The sequence below is a fragment of the Cebidichthys violaceus genome, unplaced genomic scaffold (assembly GCF_023349555.1).
Source record: "Cebidichthys violaceus isolate CVI_PGR_0920_01 unplaced genomic scaffold, fCebVio1.0.p SCAF_70, whole genome shotgun sequence".
In the NCBI taxonomy this organism is placed as follows: Eukaryota; Metazoa; Chordata; class Actinopteri; order Perciformes; family Stichaeidae; genus Cebidichthys; species Cebidichthys violaceus.
The window spans coordinates 434,350-457,509 of record NW_027176928.1 but is presented as its reverse complement, the minus strand read 5'-3'; the positions used below and the strand labels follow the sequence as shown (position 1 = coordinate 457,509).

The following is a 23,160-nucleotide window of genomic DNA, read 5'->3' as shown; positions in this document are numbered from 1 at the left end:
TTAAAAAAAAAAAAAAACACTTTGTTTTAGCGAGGGCGGAGCAGCCAGACCGCACTCTGTACACAGCTAGCTTGTAGCTCTCGCTAACAATGTTAGCTGCTCTGTTTCAACAATGGTGGGCTGAAAAAAAAAAAAAAAAAGAGGCTGAAATTCAACCGTGGTGTCAATACTGGTATTGATAAGATCCAGCTTTCTGTATCATAGATGGTTGCAGTCGGATTTTTGAAAGCACTTTTGTATTAATTGTTGAAAAAGTAGCCATGTGCAGCATTTTAAGATTTTGAGGCGCATCGAGAATCGTTGACAAGTGAATCGTAATTAAATCGCGAGGCCAGCGAAGATTCACAGCTCTTCTTTGATACGCGGTCCTTTTATTTATGAAAATCTGGCGATATATGATGCTGAGGATTCACTCAGTCATGACCGCAAGACATTGAAGGTGAGCGCAATTAGTGACGCTTTAAGTAGCCGGAACAAGCATTTGAAAAGACTCAAAACGTGTCCTTCTACTCTGATCCACAGACCTCCCTATTCACACGGTTCACATTAAGAACTACTTTCTCTGATGGTAGCGAATTCAAAGAACCTGTTAATTGCCATTCAATTTACCTTTACACATTCAATGTTAGGCTTTGACCGTGAGATGTTGCACGCACAGAAACGTAAACAGGCAAGGCAATAAACCAGACATCCTTGCACGTCCTTGTGTCCACATTAACATCGCTATCAAACGATCTGAGACTCACCCTGGCCAGGCTGACCCCACCAGGAACTTTGTAGGGGACGTACTTCCTGTAGATGTGTCCTACCCTGGAGCAAGGGATGTCCTCCATCCGGCCACCACACATCCACACCTACAGGGAGAGACAGAGAGAGAGACAGAGATTCAGCAGTGATAAAAGACAATATCGGGTCAAGGTTGTGACCGTGTGAATATCCGACGAGGTCAACAAATCAAGAGAGACGAAAGAAAGTGTGGAAAAAGGCAAAGCGTGGGAAGACGTCGTGAAGAAACAGCAATGCGGAACCGACAAGGTTAGGATGTAAAGAAAAGGAAAGATGGAAGCAGTGGGAGGGACATGAAGCGTATTCTGTATGTACAGGTTGGTTGACGGGGGTCATCTTAGGAGACAAGGATACAAAAAGGAAAGCCACGTCGGAGTAGAGATGTACAGCCAGACTCGTGTTTAAGAGCGCATTAATATTATGTTAGATGAAAAGCTTGAGCGATTGCAGATGTTAATCTCTCTTTTTACGGAGGGTGCAGGAGTGAGAACAACCATTCAAAACAAGTCCAAAGTCCACGTGTTTGTAGATTGCGGAGAGACCAGAGAGCGAGCGCGAAGACATCAAAGGGAACAAGTCAATCACGCTTAGCTAAATGACAAAGACGGAAATTGGATTAGTTACGCTCACTTCTGAAAGGCAGCGCCGCTTCATAGCTCCACAGGGTGCGTTATTAGACATTTCAAAGATAGACTTTTGGGGTGATGTGTAACTTTAAACTTAATAAGAACAGCCTGAGGTGAGAAGGTCAGACTGTAAAAGTTTGTTTCAGATAGAATAACTCGATACATATTTAAGAATTTCCTCCTTTCAGCATCTAAACAAGCTCTCGCCAGGGCACAGGTGAACTCTTTGTACTGCAGAAATCTTTGAAAGTAGAGACACAGCTAAGTCTTTAATCAATTCATTGTAATCGTTAGTAAGAGTTTGTTCAAGGTGCTCTTTTGATAAGGATACATGAAGCCAGGAGAATCACAAGAAAGCTACAAGGCACTCTCTTTGAAACAGATAAAATGTCTTTATTGTAATGCTTAGTGATGTCGGACCTAAAAAACAAACTCCATCGAGCCCAAATCAGGGAGTCAAACACAGTACAACACAACATGGAACCTGTGAATGTTTGGCTTTTTGACTTGATAAAGAACTTAAATGATTTATTATCTAAATGGTTTTCCGTGAATCTAATATTGTTCTAATCATTTCTAGGTAAAAGATCTTAAAGAGATAAATGGAAATCACCAACTTGACCCCCTTTTTCGACCGACTGTGCATCAGCGTATTATTCAAGAGAGTCCTATCCAATGTTAAACTTTTTTTTTTTTTAAACTGTGAGGAGTTCTGGGTTGTTCATTCTTATCTTGACCTATTTTTTTTTGCCACCTTACAGCTCCGTCCTCCACAAGCTCCCACATCTCGCAATCCTACTCCTACTCCCGTCGTGACTAAAATCTATAAGTTCTAGTTTGGAAAAGTGCTCCGATATATAATCTACATTTCTCGAGGCTGGAGGCTTGTGTTGTGTTAACAGGTTGGAGTTTGGTATCTTTCTCAAGGACGCAGACCGGCCATCAGGAAGCTCACTGGGTCAATAATGTGAAAAAAAAAAAAAAAGTGTTGTTTGTTCCCTCGATGGACTTTCCTTCTGGACTTGATTATTTCCAGTCAGTCTGTTGTTATTCTGCATCACTCCCCCTTCCTGATCCTCCAGAGTGGACATCAGCTGGCTTCCATTTCAATTCAATTACTCCTTGTCAAGTTTGTTGCGCCAGCCCAGCTTGGACAAACAGGATCGGGGGAAATAACAGATTGAATCCACCCTCTCCACATCTCGCTGTCGGGGAAGGTCTGACCCGCTGTGCCGAACCCTCCCATCGTCTTTATCCCAGACTGAAACGCTTGAGCTTAATAACAGGGGGGGGGGTGCCTCGCTGCAGGCGGCATCGAGAGTTTGAGTTCAGCTCCGGTCGGATTAAATTGAAAGTCTTATCACTCGCTTTCGAACCTCTACAATCCGCTCCACCTCAAATTATGAAGGCTGAGACCGCACCATCGAGACACCTTACACCTCTTTTTAAAATAATCAGAACTTCATTCATACAGTGCTTTTCAAAGACAACTTACTGAACGCAATGACATTGGTGCTAGACAACATTCGACTCATTTGACCCAAACGGCATCGGATGCATTTACATACGTGTGATTAGTCTGACTCTATGTCTGCACTGTCTGCACTGCGCTCATTTGGCAGCTGCTATCTGCCTGCAACATAGACTATATATATATATAAGAAGCGGACGAAGGCTTAAATTCGACGATTTGGCTGTCGCCATCTTGGATTACGTCTGACGCCACGTTGGCTTTTTTGAAACCAACGAATGAAAGTGACCATATTTGGAATCGGTATACGTCTCTGGTATCGGCAGCTACCTGTCAATCGCTGTGTAGCCCCGCCCTAAAGCGTGGTCTGTTTGACTCTAAATGGATCATAATGTACTAAATGAACATCGAGCTGTAATGAAGAAGACTTGAAGCTAGAGATTGAGACCATAAACTCATGTTGAGAGAGAAGTAGAGTGATTTTCTCATAGACTTCTATACAATATGACTTCTTTTAGCAACAATAGGGAGTCGCCTCCTGCTGGTCAGTTGAGAGAATTCACGTTTTAAGACACTTCCGCATCGGCTTCGCTCGGCAGAACCGGAGGTTGCCTGGCCCGGAAGTATAGTTCCCAGTCGTCGTCCCCCAGGTTGACACTGTTGGCTCTGTCAACCGTTGTGTGCATTGTTAACGCTGTTAGCACCATTCGCGCGGCTAGCACTGCCGCCATTTCGTCTCAGACGCCTCCATATTTGCTTGTGACGTCAGCGGTGAGAGCCGGCCCAGACTTTTGATGTCATGCATCGCACCTTTACCGAATGTGAACAAGAACGGGTGAATCCAAAAGTTTAGAAAGTTCTTCCTTGACCCATGCTACACGAAAATCGAGTTGTTTTTCCCTGAAATCCTGCACATAACCTCCTTGGCGAAGGGAATTAGCAAAACAGAGTAACACAATGTGAATAAATTAACATGACGAAGCAGCAGAAGGTGAATATAACAGAAATGTCCAATCAAATCAAATTACCCAGCAGTGGCCTTTGTGCTTAATTGAGTGAGACGACAAAAGTCCTTAGCCGTTCAAACCAGAATTCAATTATTGTGACGGGCCGTTTTGTCCGTCCAGAGCCCGCTGACGAAGGCAGCAGAGGAGGGAGACCGGTTCTTAACATGCTGGCCAAGTCGCGAGCAGTTACGGCTGCGCGGTAGAATAATTCATGCTGAAGCACCAGACAAAAGCATGATCTAATATGGTATTCTGAGTATGATTAATGTAGAGTCCTCCATGCAGTAGAGTATGTTCAGCTCAAATGGCTGAAACAAGAGCGGAAACCATAATGAGGAACGTCTCATGGGCTCAACATAGCTTTTTTTTCTTTTTCTTTAGCTATTTAGTTGAAGAGCTGTGGATAAACAAATGAATCATTAGGAGAAACATGTGGAACACAGTCTTTCCTCCTTAAAAAGCAATGCAATGTCACAATGTAGACGCGTTCAGATGCATCTCGGCTCTAAATGAGTAATTGCTCGTTAAGTAGGAGCTCTGAAAAAAAAAAAAAAAAGGACATGCGTCATGTGCGCAAAGATCCAACAACCCCGCCGGTCCCATTCTGTGATATACTGTAAATAGAAACTGCACAATATGAGCAGCTATTATTACAGCACCAAAAAAAAAAAAATGTATCCCATAATAGCTAAATAAATCTTTCTCTCTATATTTATCTTAATTAGAACTGCTACTTTAAGTGCTGCTGTATGCAAACTAAGCACGCGAAAGATACGAGCGTGCAATTAATAATGGCAACTAAAATATTGAACACACGGCAGATGGTGATAAAAATCGAATCAATTAACAAATCAGTCAAAACTGTGCCATATGTATTCATTCACAATGTAACTTACAATAAAGACAGAAAGTTGAGCACATTTAAATATTGCTCATGTTCATAACAAAAGAACACAACGTTCATACTGATCATGTGTCCAATAATAGTATGCAATATCTACAAATATACACGGACTGACTCCCAACATAAAACATGGAAGGCCTCTCTCACTTTATGGATTTAGAGACACATTCAACATTGACACAAAAGTGATAAGTGACACTATTACATATGTTCTACAGGTGTTGTGCGTTCGTGTTTTTACCTTGAAGGAGATCTCGTACTGTTCTCCTCCCCAGATCTCCAGCCCCGTGTCGTACCCTCCCAGCTCCCAGAACCACTTCCTGTCCACAGCAAACAGTCCACCTGCCATCACCGGTGACCTGCGGGACACAAGAGGATCACACGGTCACTCCCGATCAGGGACACAAGAGGAACAAGACAAAAATGAGACTTTAGTGGAGCTCTCCTCTCGCCAACGTTTTCTCATTTCTCAGATCTCACACCGAACAAAAACACAAGCAGAGAAAAACCTAGGATTTACATCCTAGTCTGTCATGATTTTATCCTATCGACGTTTGTGTGAAATTGTCCTCTGTAGCATATCAAATTCTTAGAGTTACAGTGTCAATGACTTGACCTTTGATCACCAAATTATTATCAGTTCATCCTCGAGTCCAAATGGGTATTAGCGTCAAATATGAAGAGATTCCCTCGGGGCGTTCCAGAGATATTGCGTTCAAGACAAAGGACCGGACGGACGGACAACTTTTTAGGGTCGAGGGCGTCAGGAAGTGTAATAAAAGTGTGGACAATATGACATTTAAGGTTCGTCTTTATATCGTCACAACCAAAATGCACATAGGAGGATCTACTCTGTTGCATTCAGGATAACTGTTCTGGGGATTATTGGTTGAAAGTCCTGGTTGTGTGACGTTTACTGAGGGATCGTGGACAAAGGACAGACAAAGAGAGAAAGGGAGGGTCGAGTGTGTTCTCCCTGAACAACACTCACTCAACAGTTTTACTTTATAGAAGGCCGGAACCTAACCCGAACCCGAAAATCAAGACACTTGCGTCATCACCGGCAGGTATGTGACACATTGCATTGTGGGCTTGTCTGCAGAAGGTTGTGAACACGCTATACACAATAGATGGTAGAGTAAATATAGTGCCAGAGACTGTTTGACTGTCTCAGCAGAGTAGACGGAGTACAGTGAAGCAGACTGACTGAAATGCAGCAACGACAGGAATAATAAGAACAAATCCAGATACAGTCGTGTTTCTCTCTCATCAAAATATTCTTGGGACATCTGTCCACGGAGGAATAGTCCAAAGGACTTCTTTTCCATTTTGTTTTCACGAGGTTTGTGTTTCATGTGACAATTTGTGAAAAAGGACAAAATGATGAAACTACCAAGATTTAACAGCCAACTTTAAAGCCTATAGGAGATGAACATCTAATAAATCTAAAACATGTCGTTTCACTTGGTGGTGTGCTCTGCCAGTGCACTGACACATCCTGGTGATGAAGGCGTCGGTCGACACTTTCAATTCTTCTGACAGCGCGTACAAAAGAAGGAGTATGATTCATAAATCTGATGACTGTGCTCTGCCTTGACTCTTTTGTTTTCCTTGAACACGCCAGGTTTGTACATAATGCGCTCATGCTGCATAGCTCAGGTTGATGACATGAACTGGTAAATAACAAGGATCTATTCTGACCAGATTATTGAGGATCCGTTGAGGTGATGACTGTGTCCGTGTGACTTTAAAATGTTTCGACTTCAGCGAAGAAGTTGCGCTTCATGACTCCACTTTTTCCTATCACTGAATGATAGGAAAAAGGCGTCTAAGGAGAGAAACTCAAACACTAACGGAAAGCAGTGGAGTTCCTGCTAAGTTTTTTTTTAGATCAGTCAGAAGCTGAGCCTGGATTTGTGGTTCAAAGACACAAACGCCTTTGTGGATCTATGCACAGAGGGGTGTTATGGGTAGTAGCTATTGGTCACAGAGGCTCGCCAAGTGGTGGACACCTTCCAAATGTCAGCAACTTGTGTAGACCTTGAGAGGACTGAGAAGCGTGATTGGTTGGTCCAGCTCCAGTCTGGTTATGGGTTCATAAAGAAGAAAATAATGTGTAGATGTTAATACGCCAACTCTGACAGCGGTTCGTATATATCTGTACATCCAGGCGCTGTCTTCTGGGTGTACAACCCCGACACCACACAGCTCAGATGAAGCCGGTGAACACGAGGATCATTTAAACTCAACCAGTTCCTGTTTAATTCACCAGACGAGCAGCCACGGGCTACAAATGTTTGCCGATAAACAGTTTACTCTCGTGGACCACTGTTTGTCACCAGCTATTAAATCTGAGGTTTAATATTATTACATGAGGAAATGTGAATATTTCTTTTTTTTTTTCCTGCCTTAAGGGCTTTTATAATGTGCGGAGCCTTTACACAGCGAACGACTACGTGGACATTAATCACTGTCACGCTGGCTTTCAAATGCAGGAGAGAGAAAAGGATGGAGAAAAAAAAAAAAGTGACAGGTTGAAACAAAAACACCAGAATTCATCACAGGGTAAAGCATTGGAAAGCTGCAGTTTTTACTTGAGACAGCAGTAATTAGCAGGGGGGGGGGGGGGGGGGTGTAAAAGCTAATTACAGAGCTGTAATTAGCTTTGGCAAGTCTTGCTAGCTTAGCTTCAACAGCTAACTGGGCTCTGAAAACCATTTCGATGTTTAATAATAATATTAAATATTTAGATGTTTTCGTCCAAGGAAACCAGTCATTGTTTAGTTTATAAGAGACCTCATCTAGAGAAGTCCTTTCATATTTACTCTCCCCTTTATCACTGATAATACGCATTCTATTACTTAACGTATGATTGGAATAATTTTATTATTTAATACATGCAAACGTTGGATTCAGGACAACACACACACACACACACACACACACACACACACACACATACACTGTCTGGTAGCAGCGGGACCGCGTACAGAGTCCTGGTGACTACTGTTCACACACACACTGAGGTAAAAGCTCAGTATCGCGTAGAGTGATGGTGGAACCTGCAGCTAAGTTTGTCAAAACATAATTCTTGTGCTCCTTCAAAGAAAAGTAGAGCTCTAAACGTCTGCAATTGCCTTCTTAACCATTTTGATGTTATGTTTTGGGTTTTCAGAAAAGGAGATCACTGTGGACAGTTCCACTGAATCACCATTGATACAATACTATTGCTTATAGTTAGGCTATTCTATGTTACATTGACAACATGGTTGTAGGTCTGCTTGTGTTGCCAGGAGCAGGTATTCATCATTATTTTGTTTTTAGCTGGACAAAAATCCCTGCTGGTCTTTTTAAGTCACTGTTCTTTGGCAAGTGTTAGTCCACTGAAGGATAGAAAGATTTAACTCAATGCACCGTGAACATTCCAACTCACAATTTAGACTAATTAGAAATGCTCCAGTTGATATTCTCTATTCAGTCTCTTGACCTTGCAGCTTATTGCTAAATGAAACATTGAAGCCCGGGGGGGGGGGGGGGGGGGGGGGGGGAGAGAGAGAGAGAGAGAGACATGTCGAAAGAAAAGAAGAGACAGGGAGAGAGGTGATGGCACTGACAAAAGAGACAGTGACAGAGGCATGAGAACGGGGGTGAAATCGTACTCCCACACACACACACACACACACACACACACACACACACACACACACACACACACACACACACACACACACACCTCCGAGATGGATTTTTGCCATCCCACCGTGCCTCATTCTCCGCTGCGTCAATGTCTATCAGAATGAAAATGAAAATCTTTGCGACTCAAATTGGATTTGCACTGATGAAGGTCATTTCATTGGGCAAGAAGAGCAGACTAATTCACGAAATGAGGATTGATTCCGATTGTTCTGCAGCTCACTTCTTCTCCTTCAGTCTCTTATCTTCCTGCACCACAGACGCCCCTGCCTGATGATACCTATTTCCCAGGACACCCAAATAGTCTTTGGCATCCAGACATAGAGAAACGTTGTCTAACTAATCCCCCGGGGCTCACAAATGGAGTGTCTGGCATTACATGCAGTTTTTCTGGCCGTACAAATGGCAAAATGTGTCTCTGGGAATAGCTTATTTATTCTGGCTTCCATTACTTAAAGGTCACCTGCCGTGAAAGTGCTACTTGTCGAAGGAAGCTGTTGGTCCCATTCGCAATGGATTCATGTTGGAGTTCGGGATTATGTTTTTGCAATTCATTTATTCATCATTCTGATTATAGAATGTCACAAATTGTAGAGAAACTCAAATCAGAATTTGTCAAAAAGTGACAAAATAAAATACTGGCCCGAAGACCATAATATCCATTTAACAATGATAGGAAACAGAGAAAAGGAGCAAATCCTCACGTTTGAGAGACTGGAAACAGAAATTTGGAATTTTGCACAATAAATGACGACTTAATCATTTTCCGTAAATCTACAACTTGCAAAAAAAAAAAAAAAGCTGAATTTGCACCACAAATGATATTAAGAGTATAAATACACACGTTGCATCTCACCGTCATGCTGAAATCAAACCACTGTTTTCCAGGTCAAGAATACATTTTCACACTCAGTTAATATTAATATATTTCCAATAACCCTTGACAACAAATTTATTCATTTCTTTCCAATTAAAATTAGATTTGCTTGACATCATTACACACAATCAATAACCCAATAAGTTTGTATCAGCATTTTACGATGATTGATCTGAACAATAACATCCAATTATTGGCCAGACTCCATAATCCTTCTCCCCGAAGAGGAAGAAGAATAAGACCAAGGAATCCTTCCTAAAAAAATATGTTACAGATTTGCATTTCACCTGGTGTTTCGTAGAATGTGTCGCCCAAGAGAGGAAGACTACGGTCACTTACTGTAGATTACATCCACACTCCGGTGGATCAATCTTGCGTCCACGCTAACGTTTGAAGGTCACTTTTTTTATTGCCAGCTCAGCGTGGACAGATGGCCAAAAAGGAGACAAAAAAAGTGAGTATTTTTCGATTGACCGTCGGCTCAGCATAAATGTAGTCTAATGCTGTGGAGCCTATCAAGCCCCAAACTGCAGCCCTGTCATTGCCCGTCCTGTGCGGCACGCAAAGTTTAATAGATGTGTGTATGAATGTGGAAACAGAGCAGCGGACACAATTAGATAATCGGGATAAAAATCCTCTAGCAAGAAGTCAAAAAACGTCAAAGAAATGATCCGCACTCACTCGAAGGGCTCGCTGGGGTCGTCCTTCTGCAGCTCCGTAGGGATGGGTATCCGCTTGTAGTACATTTCCCAGTCGAACGCCCCTCGCATGGCGTCCCCCGCCTGCGTCTCGTAGCCAAAGTTGTCGTGGTCGATCACGTCGATCATCGGACACACGATGGTCTTCCTGTTCTGGGCAATTCGGTCTGAGAGACACAGAGGCAGACAGACGGGTCGGTAGACGGTTAATGGCCACAGATGTAAGCTTCAGAAGGCCAACGTCACATACGACACTGTACATTTCACCCAGAAAAAGGTATGAAGACGACAGATCAGAACATCAGATTGGCTTTCTAGTACTTGTATCGTTTATCAGGACTTTTCAGCAAAAAAAGATGCAAGTTTGATAACTCATCACAGGGTTACAATAAGGATTCATGTCAGTGGGAAAGACATGTAGTGCTGGTCCTCACCCAGCAGCGGAGGCAGCCAGTTGACGTTGGCCTCACAGTGGGAGTCCAGGAAGGTGATGACTTCTCCTTTGGCGGCGTCGGCTCCCAGCAGGCGAGTCCTGATAAGCCCCTCCCTCTTCTTGGTCCTCAGGATGCGAACCTTGGGCAACCTCACCATGTACTCCTCGAGGGCCACCTTCAGGTGCTCTGCGGAGAGACGGAGACAGAGTGATCAGAACGGCGATCGCACCCGATTATTGTGAAATGTTTTTGGACGTCGCCGAAAGAGCACGATAGAGTCATCGGGTAAAAATGGATCGCAGTGACATGACTGGAGCAGGACAAATGGTAAAAAAAAACAACAACTCACTTCCACGCTCTCTTACAAAGGAGATCAAACGAAGACTCAACCATTAGCAGCCGCCATCAAACGAAACATCTGCCTGTGCCACATGCTGCAGACTGAGATGTTTCCCTGAAGGCCCACATCACAGACTGGGAATATAAAGATCACTTACTTTTCTGCACTCAGATTTTGTTTTTTTGTTTTTACATCTTTACTATAGTCATTAGGCAGAATGTTACCCTAAAGAGAAAGAATCCAACCGTGAGCGATGACATTAAATCAGCCCTTCATAAAAACCTGTAAGTTTCAGCACACAGAACTCATAATGGCCTATGAGGGTATTACAGATACTGCGGCGGCAAATTATCACTTCAGTTTATTGTCAGCGAGAAAATAACACGACGCAGGAATTTTTTACGACATCATTTCAAAAAACTCTCGCAGTCAGAGATATCGGCGCGAGGCAATGGTAGTCGGTTCAGATCGGAAGAGATTTCAAGTCTGCAGGAACCGATAAACGTCCCGCTGATTCTGCTGGAACGGCAAATACACTGGAAGGTGACAAAATATAGAGAGACGCAGAGAGAAAAGTCAAACCCCTAAAAAAACCTGAAAGACGGCATTAATCAATCAAAAGAAGACGGTTACACATACGACACATTTTTCCTCCCGCCTCTCCTCAGAGCTGCCTTTTTTTTTTTTTTGTTGAAAGAAATCAATCCTGGCCCTAAATGGAGCCTGTAAATCTTTCTGCTCTAAAACGTCAAGTCACTTCTGACAGGTCAATAAAGCCGAACTCAAGGCCATGTTTCGTCTCACCGCCGTTGCCGTGCTTTCCAAAAGCCGAGACGCTGACGACCGTCGCAGAGAAACGCCATTGAAACGGATCACCAACCCCCGGTCCAGCTGGCGTCGTTTACCTGACGACTAAAGCGGTATTAGCGCTATATTTATTTATTGGTTGGGAGAAAAACCATTACCGCGATAAAGGCAATGATTTGAATGTCAGATATGTGTAAAGGCATCCGTCTAACGCAATCCATCATCTCCCTGTTTTGACCACAGAAAGTCTTGATAAAATACCATGCGGTGCAAAGCGACTGGCCAAGAACGCTTCCAGGTATCATGTGAAAAATAAGACGGCCGTAGTGTGATAATGAGCGCCTCCTCCACCGGGGAGACATGACTCAGCAGTGTTTCTTTATCTGCCTGTCTGGAACACAAACCAGTTTCATTTAACCAAAGCGGTTGTCTACAACAGAGAATTTCAAAGTGCAAGACAGGCCTCCCCCGGGGGGGGGGCCTCCACACAGATTCAGAGGAGGCTCGGTGAATGGGAGTGAAACAAATATTACATTAGCTAGTCAGAAGAAAATCATGAAAAATAGATTGGAGATGCAGTAGTTTTGTGGAATTGTACTGGTTTTCCCCGCTTTCCTTGGAGTCAGAAACTAATAAATGCTTAGGACGAACATTTGTCATGCATATTGGTGTAGTCTGGTTAATGCCAAACAGCGATATTAGGCTCTCTTGGCTCAATTGTTGAGTGTCTACGGTGTCAAATAGTAACATAACCGTGATCCCATAAACAAGATATGAGAAAAACCTAAGCAGGTAAACTAAGGAGGGGGGCTGGCATCAAATGGTCCGATTATTTGACTGAATAGTTCTCATTAAAGTCAAAGGTGGACTCAATCATGAGCCGAATACTTCCAGTGCGGCTAATGGTTCCTTTGCTGAATTAAAAACAGAACTTTTTAGAGATATGTTTACGTTCCTATAAGAGGGAGATGTATGGTTTCGATTACGGATTCAAAACTGAGATATCGTATCGGCACTACACTCTTAATGCATAAATAATAAAAGGTCTGGTCCCCATAGGAGAATCCTGTTTGGTTCCTGGTGGAACCTTTAATAAATGTTCCACCAGGAACCCTTAAAGAGGGTTCTATCTTGAACCCAACATAGAGGGTTGTACCGAGAACCACCTGTGAACGGTTCAACCCAGAACCCCCTATGAAGGGCTCTGCAGAGGAACCTTCTATATTGTAGTTGATCTACCCAGAACCTCCTCTTGAGGTTCTATCCAGAACCTTTCCACCTTGGAAGAGTGCTAACCAGAACCTACCCAGGGGGTTCTACCAATGCTTCTAACCATGCATAGAACAGTTAAGCCTGGCGCCACGGGACACACTTCCAGCAGCCTTGGGCCTCACGAGGCTCCTAAAGGGCCCGGCGCTGATGTGGTGCAGCAAAAACCGCCCCCAAACAATCATGGTTCACAATCACCGTTTTTTTTTTTTTAGGCGATTGTGCTGCCAGGATCCTTTCACACCCATGCTCTCAACAATCTCTGGAGAACTCCTTTCAAAAAAGGACTCTTTTGATAAAAAGGGCTTTTGAAAGGGACCCATTAGTCTAACAAAGAACCCTTGAAAACATCTTTCTTCATGAAAGGGTCCTTCAGAAGCAAACATTTCTGGATGGAGCCTCGGCCCTTCAGTGAAAACCCTTTTGGATACCGAGCCCGACATGTTTCAGCACCATACATGCAGCGCTGGTTATACTACTCTCTTGATCATATTGATACAAAAATAACACCACTACTACTACTACTACTGCTGCTACTACTACTAATTGTTCTTCAAAGTCATGTCAGACAGTATTGAAGTTGAAGCATTTTCCAACCCTGTGTGTTGCTTTCGAATGCTGACATGACGGTCTGGCGATAACGTCCTGCCTGTCCAATTACCTCGGGCAGATACATTGTTCTCCTTGACCAAAATACCAGCTTGCACACACACACACACACACACACACACACACACACACACACACACACACACACACACACACACACACACACATTTTCACTATCAGCAACCCAATTGCGTAATGCAATGGAAGCCTTCACCCTGTAACTCAATTCTGACACGAAAATATATATATCTATATACTTCTGCACCTGCTTTTAAACTTCTACACAAAGAAAGTGTGTAAGGCCTCACCAAAAAAAAAAAAAAGGTCCATTATTTGCAGAATACAGGCAGACATTAATAAAATATTGCCTCCGTTGGTGTTCCTCATTGATAGCATGTCTTACAAATGGGCCACTGTCACTGCTGAGCAACCCCCCCCCCCCCACCTCCTCCAACACAACCACCTAATTGGATTGTGAATATCAGAGGAAGGGATGGAGGAAAAGGCAGCAGTCCTTTTCAAAACCTTCCCAGGCTAAACTGCGGCGCTGTGACAATGACGGACAGACCGCCTTTACCTCTGCACTCTGTCGTTTCCTTCCTGCTTCACTCCGGCCTTCTCCTCTTTGTCCCTTCCCTTGTTCCTTCTCTTCATCTCCGCTCCGTCACTCAGCTCATCCTTGGCCCGTTTTTTTGATGCCGTTTTGGCAGCAGCAGCAGCCGCCTCTCGGGGTGACACTCCCGATTCCGGCGGACAGCTGAGACACCGAAAGACAGCGGGACCGGCCAAAACCAACGGACATGGAAGACGGCAGGTCCTTAGATCTGTCTCTCCCATTTTCTCCCTCTATCCCTTATTTCCCTTTTCCCTCTCCTGTGATTTATTTTGCAATTAGCCTGATTAAACAACAGCCTATCGCCTCAGACAGCACCAAAAAAACCCCACCGTTACTTCCCCCGGAAAAGGCAGTCGCAACCGGAGTGTTTTGGGGCAAGACCAGAACTGACTGGACATTATTAAAGCAGAGCAAAACAAATTAGGAGGAGGGCAGTAATCAAGACCAGAGTGAGGAGTGCTGTCTATCAAACTGTCACACAGGCCTCTGCTGGTTAATCGTGAAGGCCCCATTCGGGGTGCAGCCTGCCTGAAGTGGTCTGGTCTTGAATGAACCAGTCGCATGTGTTTAAGCTACCGCCGATAGCTTTGTGACGGAACACCGACGACAGCAAAGACACGTTCTTCTTCGTTAACGTGCAGTGCAGTTGAAAAGTAAAGACAATAAAGATGAGGGCTAGTTGTTGATTGGAGGGTGTCTGGATCATATTGTGGGAACTGTAGGCCTTTGCTAGTCCCCAAAGTACTGGTTAACAAGACACTATAATATATTTTCGTGCCAATATACAGAGATTTTGTCCTTGGTGCCTGGTAGAACCTTTAATAAATGTTCCACCAGGAACCCTTAAAGAGGGTACTATCCTGAACCCAACATAGAGGGTTGTACCGAGAACCACCTGTGAACGGTTCAACCCAGAACCCCCTATGAAGGGCTCTGCAGATGTGCTCTGCAGATGTGCCTGACTTTGGAGGTTTTTTTCCAGGCAAACCCAAACCGGTAGGAGACCGTTGGGGTAGGAGCCCAGAACACACTGGAGAGATTATACATCTCATCCGGGTCTGGATCGCCCCGGGCGGAGCTGGACAATGTTGCTGGGGGGGGGAAGAGGAGAATCTGGACTAGCTTAGCTTAGCCCGCTGCCACCGCGAGCCGATCCCCGGATAAGCGGCAGGAAATGGATGGATGGACCTCCTTAAACCTGAAAGGCGAGCAACACCGTTTCATTCCTAATCCGCCCGTGCTGCAGCACACGGACACGGTAAGCCAAGGTAAGGTCGGCGTATTATTATTATTATGTTTCACTTTTAAATATGTATGCTGTTGTCCTTTGAATGCTTATTCTATTTCATTTAAAGTAACGATCGTATCCTATATAAATAATATTGTTTTACCTGTATAATTAGTATATTCGCCTGTAAAACTAATATCTAATTATTCCATATTGAACTCATCGCAGAAATGAGCTGCGGGGGTTTTTGACACTGAAACAGAGGCTGAGGGCCTCCATAGAGTCGCTGCCACCCTTTTTTGGAGGAAAGGGCGAGCCTTCAGCTTCATAATACCACAATAAATCAGCCCGGTGGCTATTAACCAGCTGGAGATTGATTCAGGCTCCACTTTTGCCCTACATGGGAGGATTCTTACACAACACTCCTAATGACAGCCAGTGAGATTAAACAAAGAACATTTGTATTGTATCCACCAGCCAAGGAGAAGAGGGAGCGGGGGAAAGGTTACCGCGTCTAATTGTGAATGGTTTAATACGACCGGGAATAAATTGGAATATGGCTCTTCAGGTTTACTGAAAATCGGCGAGGCTATAAATCACCCTAATGAGAGCGAGCTGACGTCTGCTAACACATTAGTCATTATTAGAATGTGAAGTCCCGGAACACGATGAGGGCTCAAGACGACGTCGATTGCCTGGGTTCACCGCCGTTAAGACCCCGTTTACCAAAACGCTCCCAACACTCGCTGCCCTCCGTCTGTTTCTTTGCTCCAGCAAACGCGTCGCATCTCCGTCTGAGCCGTTAATTAGAACTCCGTCACGAAACGGCAAAAACCACGTAAAGAAGAAGACGCATCGGCCAGCTGTGCTCCTCCACGAGCGCTCAACGAGGGAAATGCGTTTTTTTTTATTCAGAAACCAGGGAGATAAATAATCTCTGTAATAAAACATACAGTTCTTCATCCCCTACTGGGGAATTGAATTTATTTATTTATTTTGGGCGAAGGCAGAGGGGGGATTTCCAATTCAATTAACCTCAAATTATGGTGGCTCCAATATGGCATCCAAATCTTGTCTTTCCAAGGTGCTGGATTACTTCCCAGAAGTCTTGGCACAACACCAAAGAGCCAAGCTGCTTAATTTTATTCCTCCAAAAATGTTCGGCTGCTCCTGTGAACTTCATCAAACGTCCTGCCTTTTTTTTTTTTTTTTTTTCGCAGAGTGCCAGACTTGGGATATTTGAAGCGGCTTTTTTGCAACCGTTGTTAAAAAAAAAAGAAAAAAAAAAAAGAGAAAGAAATGGAAGCTGAGGGAGAGTCTGTGATGATATAAGCCGGTCTGAGGGGGGGATTTTGAAAGCACACTCCCCTCTTTCTCTTCTCCCGTCACACAAAAATACACGCGGCTTAAATAGCCACTGAGGCAACGATGAGAGATGTGTTACAGATGTGCAGTTTGCCTTCGCCACGTAGAAATGATGACAGCAGCGTTTTTTGAGGAGAGGACGGACAACTTCCGTGTCTCGCATTTACTGCTGAGGCACACGCGCTGCCGCTTCACAGCGCTACCGCCACTCTGACATCTCCAGGGCCGCCGTACTGCTGCTGCACATTTGAAAATTAAAAAAGCTCTCACTCGTTTATTATTTAAGATGTAGGAATATTTCCGTTTTGTCACACATTATCTGCATAATCTCAACCAGTCAAGTCCAACAGAACAATTAAAGCACATCGAGAGGTGGGGGGGGGGGGGACTGTAGTGTTTATTGGCATGTAAATGTCCTCAGGCCTGGATCGGTTATGGTACCTGGGATATCTGGAGTACATCTAGCAAAGTGCAATAACTTCCTGTTTAATGGCGAAAGGCGCTTTCTTTCCCTACGACGCAACGCGCTCAATCATCGTCCCTCGCAAAGGTCTTTAACTTGTACCGACCACATATGAATAGGATTCAGGAGGGGTTTATTAAATGAAAGCGCCTGTAGAAGGCAAAAGAGACTTCCGGTTGGGTTCATGGTATACTTGATATTTGTAGTTTACACTGCAACTGGCAACTTGGAAAAGGCAGGAGTCGGAGTTGAGAGGCGACATGTACGACAGCCGGATTGTTTCACCAGTAGCCGGTTAACAAGCTAATTTAGAACCAATAACAAAAGTCTGACGATAGCTGGTCAGTTCTCAGATTGTCACTCAGAAAGAACCAGGACATTCTGATGTAGCATTTCAAAATAAAAGCAGTTCAAATCACATTCATGAGACAATTTGTCTGATTTCAGATTTGATTTTAGAGGAAACGGTGCATAGTTACAAAATAAATTCACTTCAGGTTAATAGCAGACCAGCTCAAGGTGTCACTCAGAGAGAACCAGGACATTCTGATGTAGCATTTCAAAATAAAAGCCCTTCAAAATCACATTCATGAGACAATTTGTCTGATTTCAGATTTGATTTTAGAGGAAACGGTGCATAGTTACAAAATAAATTCACTTCAGGTTAATAGCAGACCAGCTCAAGGTGTCACTCAGAGAGAACCAGGACATTCTGATATAGCATTTCAAAATAAAAGCCCTTCAAAAAATCTCATTCACGAGCCAACTTCAAATCACAATCATGAGACAATTTGTCTGATTTCAGATTTGATTTTAGAGCATAGTTACAACATCATTTCACTTCAGGTTGATAGCAGACCACCGTTTACCTGCGTTCTACAAAGCCATGCTTGAACGTGATTGGTTAATTGTTTTCGGACTTCAAACGGACACCAGGATGCTGACAATGCCACCGTCTTGTCGCATGTTGCATACAGATTCTACATGTGAATGCAGCATCTGTGTATAGAGACACCAGTTTGCTTTAGAATGCTGCTATAAGGTTAAACAGGCTCCATGAGGTGTTAGGAGGAATCTTGAATTTAAACAAAGGAATAAACCGCTTCTGGGCCAAGTGTCATAAGCATGTCAAACCATGTATAGTTATGCATAACAGAAAGATGGTGCAAGAACTAAACTCAAGCTCAATGCCAGGTGTAAAGTGCCAAGAAGAATTAGCTTTTTGCCTGCAGATAATCAAGGGTAACAGTCACAAAACGAAGCGAAGCGATACAACAGAGACTTCATGAAGACAGAGCAGGAACAGAAACGGGAGTCACTGTTAGTCACTGTTAACACGGCAGCACTGATGTTGTGTTCACTCTAAATCTCCAAACCTCATCCTCGTCGAGCCGCTCTCGTACCGCTGTAAAAAAAATATCCCTGTGGGGATTGTTAGTACTTGAGAGTCATTGTCAAGAGTCTGAACAGCAGCAAGCCTGCCAGCTCAGACCCGCGAGTTTGAGTTCTCACACACACACACACACACACACACACACACACACACATGCATGCTGGCGTCAAGCTTCTGTTATAAGAGGACGAAAAAAAAAAAAAAAAAAGGCTCCTTTTATAGGTTTCGAAAATCCAAGCGAAGTTGTTCATCAATGGATCATGAAGAAATGATGATATATTTCCAACCCTGTCTGAATAGCAAGTGACCCCAACATGTGGTTCTGACCCCAATTTTGAGGAACTCAAAATGCCCATGCAGGTTTGTCTGTCAGAGCGTTCTGTCGCAGTCCCTCCTACAGAACCTCTAAATGTTTCATACATACATATATACTGCGTATATAGGTGGATTTCGATGCTAAGCTCACAGGGATTGATCGTGGATTCCTGTAAATAATTCACGTTAGCGATTGCAATCGGCTGCTCCTCTCCCGAGCGCTTCGGGATGAGCAGGTATCGTAGTCGATCCGAGTTCTGGTACTCTTCTGGTACTTTGGAGGGATTCCACCTTTTTAGACTTAAAGCCGCCTTAAGGCATCTTTACAGCTGGAGAAAGATTTTAGATTTGCGTTATAAAGAGAACCCGCGTGTTTGACGTTAGAAAGCTTATTTGCTTATTTGAAGATTTCCAAAAAAAAAAACCCCATCTGCATCACTCTAACGCCCAATGTATTTCATTATTTAAATGTGTGTTTTTTTTTTTTTTAATAAAAGATGCACGAGCCAAACCAAAATCAAGAAACACAAAAAAGGTGAATGAGGGTAAAGAGGACGAGAGAAGTGAAAAGGAGACGAGCACGGAGGAGAAGGAGACGAAGGAAGAAAGGGGGCCACGGAGAGGAAAGATAAGTGTGGCTTCGGTGTGCATTAAAGCCCATCTTCACAGGCATCAGTCAGCGCGGCACTCCGTAGCCCGATTAATAAAACATCCGCCTCCTCCTACTTAAAATCACTACATTCAGCCAACGTTCGTTTTCTGCAACTACGGCCGAACAGCCAAGAAAGAAATGTCATCTGCGGCTCTCCAGAGAAGACTATTAAAAGGCGATATAAAGTCTTTAGCTCAAACACCACCCCGTCTCTTATTGGCCACTTCTCCCATCATCGCTCGCTTCCTCCCCCTTTTTTTTTTTTTCCCTTTTTGCCCCCGTGCCTAATGGTTAACTCGCGTTTATGATTGTTTTGGTACTAAGATTGGCCCCATTAAGCTGGCAGGATGCCACTTACTTCCACTATTACGGATGCTAACGACGCTCCTCGGGGGGTGGGGGGGGAGAGGCTCCTATTCTCTTTCTAAACTTCAATTAAAACAGAAGCGATGATAATAATAATAATAATAATAATACTCGCTTTATGGGGAACAAGACTGAAGCATGTTCCGCGCCGCGAGGCCGGTCCTACGTGGGAGACGACGACTTCAGAGCGCCACGTTTTTTTTTTTGTGTGTCGGGAGAGGAGGCGGGACTGATTAGATAACGTCCCACTCAGCTTTTTTTTTTTTTCTTTTTTTTTTTATAATCGCATTCTAAATTATTTTCAGACAAGCAAACACCGTTGACGATAACCCCCCCCCCCCTCCTCGTGCGCCTCTATCCTCCCTCGATCTCTCCCTTTCCCCCCCCCGCTAACATGCCCGGACACTTACAGGTGCTAATGAAGTCAGCCTCCCCGGAGAACAGCTATCATCTTCAAAGTACACTCCAATTAAAACGGAAGAGGGGAAAAAAAGATAAACCGCTCCGACGTGATATCGTGCTCCGCTGATTCGAGCAGCTTCTTGTGTGAAATCGGCGGCTTTCTTCGCCCCCCCCCCCCCCCCCCCCCCCCCCGTGGCCCTGAACACACAGCTTTACTGGAAGAGGAAACAACATTTTACCAGAACGTGGCTGGGGAGCGAGGCGGAGATTAGTTAAGAGGAAAGGATGTTCCAAACGCAGATAAATAAGTGTTGGAATACGTCTCGTTGCCGCTTTGAACGCCCGAGCGCTTTGAGAAGATAGTAGAAGAAAGAAAAAAAAAAACCCTGACCCTTGAGAGTGAGTGGGAGCCCCCCCCCCCCCTCTTCTCTCATAGTAAATACTGAATTTGTCCATAAAGGAACGCAGCGAGAGCACAAAGCTCCGGTTTTACAGCACATCATCTTGAACAAACAACTCGAGGGGAAGAGAGTTTGAGAAGGAAGGACAGGATGTTGGACAGGGCTCAATGAGCGGACTGGAAAACACGTCGCCTCGTCTATCGATTCCTTATTTTGGTTCAAGTCAACTCATCCTTTATTTTTCCCCCTTAAGAAATAAAAGCTTTCGTTGCAGTATAGCTCGGTGAGTGACCTCTAAAAGGTCAATCGAACAAAAATTGCTCGGGCTCTTCTGGTGTGAGAGGAGGGTTTTAGTGTGATGTGTGTGGGTTAGCGTTGAGCTAACATCGTAGCAGAGCAGGTTCAGCCGTTCATGGCCATCATGCAGCTTGGTCAGTGCCGGTATTTTCTTCAACTGTATGGAAAACATTGCTCTCCGAGGGAAAACCCCGTCAGCAGGAATGTAATATCCAAACAGATGTTTACCTCCATTACATTACAGTCATTTTAACAGACGCTTTTATCCAAAGCGACTTACAATTCAGTATCTATCTACACACCGTAGACGCAGCTACGAGAGACATTTTGCGGGTTAAGTGTCTTGCTCAAGGACACATTGACATGAGACTAGTGGAGCAGGAGCTGGAGATTGAACCATCGACCCTCTGATTGAAAGGCGGCCCTGCTCTCCACTTAGCCACAGTCACCACCTCCCTTCAATCAAGTCAAACCGTCGGGTCTATAAAATGAGGATATTCTTCACATTAAAGAAATAAAGATGGTATTTGAATGCATCCCTCATAGAATGAGCACATCCAGCACAGCACAGATGTATGAAACGAGCACAAATGTAACATGAAGCCGTCCTGATAGAAATCAAACAACCAATTGGAAAACACCAATCAAATAATGAAACGTAACATTTTACATTTTAAAATTGAGGCAGCAGACTGTCTGATGATTTCCCCCTCTAAACTTTTATGGAAGATGAAGATGATGATGATGATGATGGTGATGAATGCCCTTCCAAGTCTGCATTGGTCAGCTTTAACAGCGGGGCGCTGCAGGTTCCCTCGTCGAGTCACTGCCGCGATTGCGCGTCAGCTTGTTCTGAGGCGGCGCCGCCTCTCGCGTTTCGGGGGCACGGAGGCGGCGGCGGCGGCATCGCACCCCGTGCGCCCACACGCGTTTCAGACATGCAGATGACAGATGGCGAGCGGAGGCCTCCGTGGAGAAAGTACAGCCCATTAGGCTGAGCTAACCTTGAAAGTATCGGGGAGGTCGGGAAGCCGGAGTGAGCCAACACTCCCCTGCAGGGAAAGAGCGAGGGGGCCGGAACATCCTCCCCCCCCCTCCCCGCACGGGCTGCAGAAATTCAATTACAGCCTAATGAAGAGTGAGCTGACCTCCCCCTCCCTCCCCCCCTCAGCCTCCTCCCCTTCCTCTTATGCAGTGGGAGCTCATCATGGAGCGCAGCCGGGCAGGTTAGCAGGTACAACCGGTTTAACACCCAGGCGTGCGGTGGCTCCGCCCTCGGGTCATCTGTGTCTCTGTGTCTTTTCACTGAGCCCCAGCGACCCGTTTAGTTGGTTTCATAAAAAAAAAAAGGTCTGTGTCGCTGTGTGTATGATTTTACACAGGGCGGCCGACATCAACCCTGTTAAACCCAAAAACCCCGGCCGGCGGGATCGGCGGCACGTTTTCCTTCAAACAGCTGCCACAAATGTGCTGTTTTTTTTTCCCTTCACAAACCAGAAGCTGTAAAAAAAACAGACATTTTTCGTTGGATTTTCAACTTTCCGACAGTCCTTGAACACATCGTAAGTGACCAACGCTTCTGTCAGGAAAAAAAAAGAGCAACTAAATCAAGGCTTTTCATCAAACCCGCTATATTATACGCGTCTCATTTCAAATTGTGCTTGAAATAATAAATCAGATACTGTAAAAAAAAAAAAAAAAAACATGGAATGATGAGACGTTGTAAATATGCAATACTTTAAAATACGCGGCATATGGAGCTTCATGTCTTCTCTCTAACATTGGTAACACTTGTGGGCACTTGTGGAAATGTTGGGCATATAGATTCCATTGTTTTACAATTTGTGTAAGATACATTTTTTAAAGAAATTTCAATTTTTTTTTTTTCTTTCTTTTTCACAATTTACCACATCATAACTGTAACATGATACATGTTGTCAGACAGGATTGTGCCGTTTCCACTGAGGTGCGTGACTTAAAAATAGCAGCGAAAAAAAATGAGGCCAAAGAGAGTAAAATGTTCTTTTTCCTGTATTGATATAGAATATATCATGACGAGTGTATGAGAACTAGTAATAGACACCAGAAAATGGAGCAGCAAAAAAATCCCACCCCCCCCGCTCGTCCTTACAAGACATGCA

General features: G+C 44.2%; 1 protein-coding gene across 2 annotated transcripts in view; it reads right to left on the bottom strand.

Moving 5' to 3' along the window:
* galnt10 (polypeptide N-acetylgalactosaminyltransferase 10) overlaps window positions 1-23,160 on the bottom strand; it is a 272,477-nt gene that overhangs the window by 13,681 nt on the left and 235,636 nt on the right. For both annotated transcript variants that reach the window (XM_068736568.1, XM_068736569.1), the window contains exons 5-8: window positions 10,497-10,682; window positions 10,046-10,229; window positions 5,036-5,153; window positions 747-854 (exon numbers count right to left, since the gene is read on the bottom strand). In XM_068736568.1, coding sequence (XP_068592669.1) covers window positions 747-854; window positions 5,036-5,153; window positions 10,046-10,229; window positions 10,497-10,682 — 596 coding nt within the window. The remainder of the gene's footprint in view (window positions 1-746; window positions 855-5,035; window positions 5,154-10,045; window positions 10,230-10,496; window positions 10,683-23,160) is intronic.